The 9952-nt window shown below is 40.4% G+C and overlaps 1 protein-coding gene across 3 annotated transcripts in view; it reads right to left on the reverse strand.

The window, feature by feature from the left end:
- Positions 1 to 3002: 3002 nt before the first annotated feature.
- The window catches only part of LOC106883895 (uncharacterized), a 71122-nt gene continuing 64172 nt past the window's right edge, over positions 3003 to 9952 (reverse strand). For all 3 annotated transcript variants that reach the window (XM_089341207.1, XM_089341206.1, XM_089341208.1), the window contains exon 4: positions 3003 to 7062. In XM_089341207.1, coding sequence (XP_089197333.1) covers positions 3434 to 7062 — 3629 coding nt within the window. In that variant the 3' untranslated portion in view covers positions 3003 to 3433. The remainder of the gene's footprint in view (positions 7063 to 9952) is intronic.

The following is a 9952-nucleotide window of genomic DNA, read 5'->3' on the forward strand; positions in this document are numbered from 1 at the left end:
GGGGGGGGAGGATGAGTATGACAGGATAAAGTTGACCTTCCCCCCCCATCCTGGTGGGATTTTTGAACTTTGAATGCACATAGTGTGAGGTGGAACAAAACTAAATACTTGCTAGAGATCTTAGTCCATCACTGCACCGTTTCTGCCATTGCACCATAAATTATCGATCCCAGAGGAATAGAAAGTAAAATAGGCCTCGGAAAGATTTGAACTCAGAAAATAAAGAGCCACAACAAATACCACAAGGAATTTGGTCTGATGCTCTAATGATTAAATTAATCCACCACTCACAAGAAATTGATGATAATAATAAAAATAATAATAATAATAATAATAATAATAATCCTTTCTGTTATTGGCACAAGGCCAGAAATTTGAGGGGAGGGGACTAGTCGAGTACATCGACTCCAGCAGTTGACTCTTACTTATTTCATCAACCCAGAAAGGATGAAAGGCAAAGTTGACCTCGGCAGAATTTGAACTCAGAACATAACGACGGGCGAAATGCTGCTAAGCATTTTGCCTGGCATGCAAATGATTTGGCCAGCTCGCTGCCTTCATAGAAATAATAACAATAATAATAATCCTTTCTACTAAAGGCACAAGGCCTGAAATTTTGGGGGAGGGGGACTAATCGATTACATCGACCCCAGTGTTTCACTGGTGCATAATTTATTGACCCCGAAAGGATGAAAGGCAGAGTCAGCCTCAGCAGAATTTGAACTCAGAAGAAATGCCGTTAAGCATTTCACCTGGCATGCTAACGATTCTGCCAGCGCACCACCTTAATAATAATAATAATAATAATAATAATAATCCTTTCTACTATAGGCACAAAGTTCACCTCGGCAGAATTTGAACTCAGAATGTGAAGACAAACGAAATGCCGTTAAGCATTTCACCTGGCATGCTAACGATTCTGCTAGCTTGCCACCTTAATAATAATAATAATAATAATAATAGTAGTAATAGTCGTAGTAATTTTTTATTTAGACTCAAGGCCAGCAATTTGATGGGGAGGAGGGTTAATTGATTACATCGCCTCCTGTTCCTGGCTGGTACTTTATTTTGTTGACCCCCCCAGAGGGATGAAAGATAAAGTTAACCTCAGTGGGGTTTGAACTCAGGATGTAAAGAGCCAAAAGAAATACTGCAAAAGATTTCTTTGGCACTCTTAACAATTTTGCCAGTGTCCACTGACCCTTTAATGGTTTCTGATTTAGGCACAAGGCCTACAGTTTCAAGGGGCAGGGTTAGTCAACATCATCAGTGTAATGCTTAACTGATATTTTATTTCATCAACCTCCTAGAGTGATGAAAGACAAATGTTGAGCCCAGTGGGGACTGACCCCAGAACATAAAGCATTTGAAGAAATACCACAGAACATTTTCTCCAATGAGCTAGAGATTCTGCTAACCTACTGCTCTAATGGAAAATAACATTTCTTTCAAATTTCGGTGCAAGGCTGACAAATTTTTAGGGAGAGGGAAAGGGAGACCAGCTGATTACATTGACCCCCAGTACTTGACTGGTACTTTATTTTATCACCTCTGAAAGGTTTGAAAGACAGAGTCAACCTTGGCAGAATTTCAACTCAGAATGTAACTCCGGAAGAAATGCCACAAAGCATTTTGTCTGGGATGCTAATGATTCTGCCAGTTTGCCATAATAATAATAATAATAATAATAATAATAATAATAATAATAATAATAATAGTAATATAGAGAGGACTGTAAACTCAGCAGAAATATAACAGATAGAAAGATGAGTTCTTAACTTTTGTATACGATTGCCAAATTCCATCACTAAGGTAAACATAGCTGACGTAATCCATCACTACGGCCAACTCAATGACAAAAAGCGCAACTCGAAGGCAATCGTATACAAAAGTTAAGAACTCATCTTTCTATCTAATAACAGTAATAATAATAATAATAATAATAATGATGATGATGATGATAAGTCTTTCTGATTTTGGCAGAAGGCCAGCAGATTTAGGGAAAGACGATAGCCGAGTACATTAGCCTCGGTGTTCAAATGGTGCTTATTTTATCGACCCTGAAAGGATGAAAAGTAAAGTCGACCTAACAGAATTTGAACTCAGAATGTAAAGCCAGAAGGAATGCTGCTAAGCATTTTACTCGGCATGCTAACAATTCTGCCAGCTCACCACCCTAATAATAATAATAATAATAATAATAATCCTTTCTACAAGGCCTGAAATTTTGGGGGCAGAGGGCTAGTCAATTACGTCGACTTCAGTGCATAACTGGTACTTAATTTATCGACCCCGAAAGGATGAAAGGCAAAGTTGACCTCGGTGGAATTTGAACTCAGAACGTAGCGAAGAGCAAAATACCGCTAAGCATTTCGTCCAGTGTGCTAATGAGTCTGCCAGCTCGCCACCTTAATAATAATAATAATAATAATAATAATAATAATAATAATAATGATAATGATGATGATGATGAGAAGGATGATGGAAAAAGATATAGATTTTGTTATTTTTTTTTTTAAGGGAAGAGAAGAAAGAGAGAAAGACATTACCAAAAAATACACAAACATATTGTTGCTTATTGTTCTTGTTTCCTTGTGTTTTTTCCCCCCATTTGATGTCAAATAAATTAAGACATTCATTTAAAAAAAAAATGATTAAAAAAAAAGGAAAACGAGATTTTTTTTTTTTCAAGGTGATAAACAAGTGTAATATTTTAGCAATAGTCAAAGACAATAGATAGGTAGATAGATAGATAGATCGCACTGAATCCTGTCATGTACACAGCTCGTGTGTGTGTTTGTGTGTGTATGTGTTGTTTCTCTCTCTATATATATAATATGTCAACAGGTAGTGAAGAATGCAGTCAGTCACATCCATACATACACACAACTAATGAAAGTACATACACCAGTGAATTTGCAGAAGAGTTTGTTTGTTTGTTTGTTTGTTTGTTTTGTTGTCCCCGCCACCATATTATATATATATATATATATATATATATATTTCTTTTTTTTTTGAGTTTTTTATTTTCACCATTTAACCATTCTAGGGAACAATTTCGAATGAGTCTAAGATTATTGATCAGTAAAAGAAAAATTAAAACCAATCAAATTGTGATGTGTCGATTTTTCTGTTTTTAACCCCAGATCAAAGGAAGAAAAAACAAAAACAAACCAACAGGTCAGTGACCCTTAAATTGTTAGATTTAACCTCATCAGAGGGCACCTATATTCGTTTTTTTTTTTCTTTTGTGGGAGAGGGTGTATCTGTATGGCTTTCATGTATCTGTGTGTTTACATGTATGCATAAATGTGTTTTAGATGTATATGCATATGTATATACAAAGTCACAGTTTTAATAAATTAATTTCCTTTGCTTTTTAGACAGCAGTGAGTTCCCCCAAAGTTTATAGCAAAACCTAACCGTCGACCAGCTATACATAACTGGACAGCTGGCTCATGTGGTTCTGTACAGAGTTGCCATGACGGCTTGTTTGATTTGTGGAGGAGTTCCCCTCATTAGTGTAGTTTCGTGACAAATCCAGAGCAACACTACTGGAGTTGCCATGCTTATTAGAGCGGTGAGATTTCTCTGGTTTGCGACTTGCTGAACTTGCAGATGATGATGATGGAGCCATCCAAGGACTGGAAACGATTTTGGTCTCTCTTGGCGTTGTATCTGGGCTAGCACCAGGGTATGATTTCCGATTTTTATCTTTACTGCGAGCGTGTCTCTTCTTTGGTATCACTCCGCTGGGCGGTTGATGGACCTCCACACTTGCAGTTGTAGTACAGCTGCTCCCACTTGTAGACTTATGAGTAGCTGAAGAGCTAGATTTGGTTTTGTGATCTGGAGAAATTCTAGGATGTGACATTTTTTTAACTTTGTAGCCGGAAGAACTACTATTCTGACCAGCCCCAGCACCGTTTGGCTTCATGGCGCCGTGAGCATTGTCTGTTGGGTATGATAATTGGCCTGTGTTGGAGGATTTGGGACTAGCAGTTAGGTATTTCATCATAGAAGGAGACAGTTTATTTGATTCACCCTCTTTCTCAGCATTTCTGTCTTTGAAGTGATCCGTAACACTTTTGCCGTGTTCTTTTTTATGGCCGCAACTGTGCGATGCGGTCAACCTCTCGACGTAACCGTACTGCTTGTAACAAGGCTCACATATTTTATTAGCGTTACTATGGAAATTGCTATCGTGGGTCTGTGAGGAGTCAGAAGATTTCACAGCTTGAGTAGTCGACATGTTGAAAGAGTTTTGTATACTGTTCAAAAGACTACTTGAAGTGGTTGAGGCACTCTTGCAGTTGGTGTTTTCTTGATGGTTTGCTGACTTGTGGCCCGATCTTTTGCTAGCTTTAGACATACTGCCAAGGGAATGTCGTTTCTTACGGTCTGCAGGACTTGCTTTGGGTTTAGGGTACACTGGCAGTGGAGGTGGGGGTGAGGTTTTATCAGTAAATGGAAAGCTGCTTGAGAGACAGTCCTTGGGGCTGGCATTAAGTGGACCAAACTTACTGAAGTTTGTGATACTGGAACTTGTGACGTGAGTTGCAGTCATAGCTTTGCTGGTAGTAGAAGAGCTGTTAGTCCTCGATGTAGCTCCTGAAGTGAAGGAAGGGGCTAATTCTTTTGAACCTGATGCAGACCCTAAATGAGTGCTATCTCGTAGGATATCTAAAGGCTTCGCAATGCTCTGCAGAACAGGTGTGATGTCAATAGTTCGTATGATGTCGTCGATTGACTTGCGATTATCCAAGGAACGAATCTCAGATTTGCGAGGATATGATTGAGTTAATGTGCAATCACTTCTTTTGATCAGCCTGCCTGTAGCGCTGTTGCCAGCCATTGTAATACTTGATGGATCACAGCTCCAACTGGAATGGTGAGAGTGATGGGGAATGTGGCTGTTAACTTGATGGTGAGCACTAGAACTGGATGCAGAAGTGGTATGAATGTGGTTGCTTTGTGGTTTGAAGTGTTGATGCTGGGCAATCAGTGATGAAGACGTGGATGTTGAAGGAGGAGGAAGAGAAGTCGGAGGAGCTGAGGATGAAGGCTTCGAGTAGCTGTTTTCGTCATGTTCTACTGATTGTCGAGGAATGTCTGAATAACGCTTAAGAATATTGGACACTAAGCTCGCGGTGGTCAAGGGCTCGTGTCGTTGGATTGGCAAATGAGTAGCACCAGCTGTGACCGGATTCACCATGTTCGTTATGTTACCACTATCACCACCATCTTTAATGGTTTTTGTATGAAAGGGGTCAGCGTAAGGGTTTTCATTCTTGATAAGGTGGCTGTTGCCAGCATTGTGTGTAGCTTCAATTGTGTTGCTGCTGGTGATAGTGGAAGGAGTAGAGGTGCACGAAGAGGAGTTGTTTTTCGGTCTCTTCTTCTCACCAGTCTCCGAACAAATTGAGAACAAAGATATATCAGAAGTTAGTGAATTGGAACGGTCTTGCAATGTACCCATGCTATTCCTCGACGGAGATGACCCCGAGGATACAGGGGTGCCAGGGCTCTGCAGTCGGCCACTCAGTATAGTTGCAGGATGATGTAAGTCACGGAAGCCGCGTTCTGATAAGCTATCCTCAGCATGTTCAACAGAAAGTAAGCCGCTTCCACTGGCTCCAGAAGTCAAGGACAGGACACTTGGAGGAGTAATTTTACTCGTCTGAGTAGCCATCTCGGATTTCTGGAGGTCTGGTTGCAAGGGTTTCAATTCCAGGGGAGGCAGGCTATTTCGAATCTGAAGAGCTGATGATGTCACACCAAAATCATGGCTTTGAACAAAAGAAGAGTTAGCTAACTGATTAGCTGAATTCAATTTGGAAATATCAGATTTTTCACCTTGTTCGCTGACAACATCGGTTTTGTTACTGTTGGTTCCGTGACTGACAGATTGCTGATTTGGAGAGTCAATATAACTTATCCGAACCGGCTTTCCAGGAACAGCTGATTTGGTTACTTCTGCATTTGCTGTGCTTTTAGACTCGTTAACAGAATCACCAGTTGAATTCTCGTGTGCTGGCTGTTTTTCCCAACCAGTATAGCAGTCACTAGATTTTGAAACACTCGGTTTGAAAGAGGAAACAGCAGACCCAGCGGCTGTTGATTGTTGCGGTTGTTGGTTATTGGTTCCCAGAGAAAATCCCACAGCGCTGTTACTAGACTTGAGCCAAGAACTAGAAACATCGGCGGATTCTTGCTCAGATTCTGATGAATCACTGGTATCAGAAGGAATGTAATTGTTTCGAAAACAATATGAATTACGTGGACTGTGGCTTTCTCGTCGAATTTCGATACTTTCAGAGCGCTTGATGTACCAAGGTGCAAATTTATCTGCTTTTGATGTTGATGTTGATGCTGCTGTTACGGATGATTTTTCACCGGTTTCTCTCAGAGATATAGCTGCTGCTGCTGCTTGCTGCCTTGTGAGACCCAAAGCGATGCCGTCCTGGTGTTCCTTTCCGCTGGGAAACAAACACGAACGGATCCGTTCAGCCCGTGCTGCAATGCTTCCGCAGGAATTACGCGCCTGACGACCGTCAGAAATTTCAGCTGATGTACAAGAACCGAAGAACGTACTGAAGGGACGTGCTATTGATGGAGAATGGCCGGTCCTGGTAAATGGAGAGGTGAACTGATTTTCGTCGGTGCCAAACGGAGTTTTCGGTGTAGTCTCGTGTAGACTACTGTCGTCGTCGTTGTCTACATTCGACGGAAACTCACAACTGACACCTTCTAAATTGAGGCCGTGCATGGACGGGTTAGACTCGGCTTCCTGGCCACTGATATCATTTGGGTTTATTGTGCGATTAGTGGGGCTGAGAGTGTCAGAAAAGGCAGGGTTATGACCAGCCATCTGGTACTGCACCTCTTCATAAGGGGGCGGCGCCTCACAAGGCTGTATATAGGTGAATGGTTTCGGTAATGTGTACGGTGGAGGGGGACCCTCGTAAGGGGGTGGGCAAGGCATACCAATTGAAAAGGCATCCTGAGAGAAAGGGTTGTTATCGTTGTCATCATCTTGGTGGTCTCGAGGTGCATTCAACCCTGAAAAAATTAAAAGAGAAGAAATGAATAAAAATAGAGCGAGGGGAGGGGGAGAGAGAGGGATTAAGAGATTAAGTAAGAAGTAAGAAATTCAACTTTTACTTTTAATGAGATTATAAGTATTAAAGAAGAATCATTTAGATTATAATATATTCCAGACTCATTGACCACACTTTTACAGTGTATTTACAAATATATATATATATATATATATATATATATATATATATATATATACACACACATACACACTACACAGATATATATATATATATATATATATATATATATATATATATATATATATATATATACATATATATATATAACAATTGCATCGTGGAAGGTATTTAAAAACACAAAAACCGTTAGATTCATTTCATATATATATCATCATCATCATCATCATCGTTTAACGTCCGCTTTCCATGCTGGCATGGGTTGGACGATTTGACTGAGGACTGGTGAAACCGGATGGCAACACCAGGCTCCAATCTAATTTGGCAGAGTTTCTACAGCTGGATGCCCTTCCTAACGCCAACCACTCAGAGAGTGTAGTGGGTGCTTTTACGTGTATGTATGTATGGATATATATATAGAGAGAGAGGGGGGGGGGGGAGAGTATTAACAAAATACAGAAAACCCACTTAGTATTTTATGCTTTATAAAACAGGCACATGTTTGTCAAATTAACTGGCAGGATTACATAATTGCTTGTCAAAAATTATATAATCCAATTAATTTACCTTCTCAGTGTTTATATATTTATAAACAAAATCAAAATATTTATAAACAAAATCAAACACACATCTAAAAGGTTTGTGTGTGTGTGTGTGTTGTTAGTTCATGGGTCGGCTGCATTTTAGGTGTAAGAGAATATACTCTCAAAGTGCCTGGTGTTAAAAACACCTGAAAGAAAGTCATAGGCTAGCAGGCCTACCCACATCAGGTTGATGTTTCAGTTGATGTTTCATTATTGTTGTGGCTTTTCAATGCCACATACCAAATCAGGTTTGCTGCGAGCTATATCGCCAACTATGACTAAATGCTAAAACGGTTTAAACACCATCTGCAGCCATGTTCTACTGCTTCAAGTCATGGAAAAAAAATTCGAATGTGTATTAGAAGCAGCTCGAGCTGTATAAAGAAAGTCGAACACACATACACAAGGTGAGCGTGTGTGTGTGTGTGTTGTTAGTTCATGGCTTGGCTGCGTTTTAGGTGTAAGAGAATGTATTCTCAGTCGGATGCAGTCGTCGGATGACCTCATCTGACATGACCCAAGAAAATCGACAGCCACTGCTGTGTTTGATATTACACCATCTCATAGCAACAGCAGGGTGTTGTTTGTTGTTTACACCAATGCGTGGGACATCAATTGCACCTATGCTTGGAGAGTGACTGCTGCTGTTACATAAAAGCTGGAGAGTTTGATTGGATAAATGGATCCCATATAACGACTTGCTTTTCTAGACTGTTCTTTTCTTCTGAAGACGGACCTTTGTGCCAGTTCATAGCTTGTTTTATAGATTTTTATAGGAATTCTTCATACACTAAGAAATTTCCACATGTACATCCAGTAATATACTCTTACTCTTTACTCTTTTACTCGTTTCAGTCATTTGACTGTGGCCATGCTGGAGCACCGCCTTTAGTCGAGCAAATCGACCCCAGGACTTATTCTTTGTAAGCCTAGTACTTATTCTATCGGTCTCTTTTGCCGAACCGCTAAGTTATGGGGACGTAAACACACCACCATCGGTTGTCAAGCAATGGTAGGGGGACAAACACAGACACACAAACACACATACATATATATATATATACACATATATACGACCGGCTTCTTTCAGTTTCCGTCTACCAAATCCACTCACAAGGCTTTGGTCGGCCCGAGGCTATAGTAGAAGACACTTGCCCAAGGTGCCACGTGGTTGGTAAGCAAGCTACTTACCACACAGCCACTCCTGCTGTGTTTATATATATATATATATATATATATATATATATATGTATGTGTGTGTGTGTGTGTGTATAAGGGATGACCACTAGGTGGACATCCAATATGCTAGAAAGAGGTCATCAACAACCCAAGTTGTGTGACAAAAGCTAGGTAAAGGGAAACTGCATGGAAACCTTTAAGATAGGTTGAACTTGTAATTTAGCCCTGCCTGTCACATATTGTGTCTCAGTAATTCAGCCTAAAAATTGCTTTCAGGAGTACATAAGTCTATGGAGTACTCAACCATCTGATGGAATCTCCTGTGGAAGACGACGTGTTAGTGTTCAGCTTCTGCTGAATGACCTGTGTAAATGATTTGTTCATAGGCGCCGGAGTGGCTGTGTGGTAAGTAGCTTGCTTACCAACTACATGGTCCTGGGTTCAGTCCCACTGTGTAGCACCTTGGGCAAGTATCTTCTGTTATAGCCTTGGGCTGACCAAAACCTTGTGAGTGGATTTGGTAGACGGAAACTGAAAGAAGCCCGTCATATATATATATATATATATATATATATATATGTATGTATGTGTGTGTATATGTTTGTGTTTGTGTTTGTCCCCGCCAACATCGCTTGACAACTGACGCTGGTGCTTTTACATCGCCGTAACTTAGCGGTTCAGCAATAAGAGACTGATAGAATAAGTGCTAGGCTTACAAAAATTAAGTCCCGGGGTCAGTTTGCCCCAACATGGCCGCAGTCAAATGACCGAAACAAGTAAAAGAATAAAATAATAGTGACCAGGTCTATGTGCTGTCCATTAGCTCACTTCTTCCCTCCATCAAATCACCATTACCTGAACAGGTGCACGGTGTACCACATGTCAGGTGTGAAAGTGATCAGCAAGCAATGTGCGATGAAGTGTTTTGCTCATGAACACAATTCACCA

The sequence above is a fragment of the Octopus bimaculoides genome, chromosome 24 (assembly GCF_046866305.1).
Source record: "Octopus bimaculoides isolate indiv1 chromosome 24, ASM4686630v1, whole genome shotgun sequence".
NCBI lineage: Eukaryota > Metazoa > Mollusca > Cephalopoda > Octopoda > Octopodidae > Octopus > Octopus bimaculoides.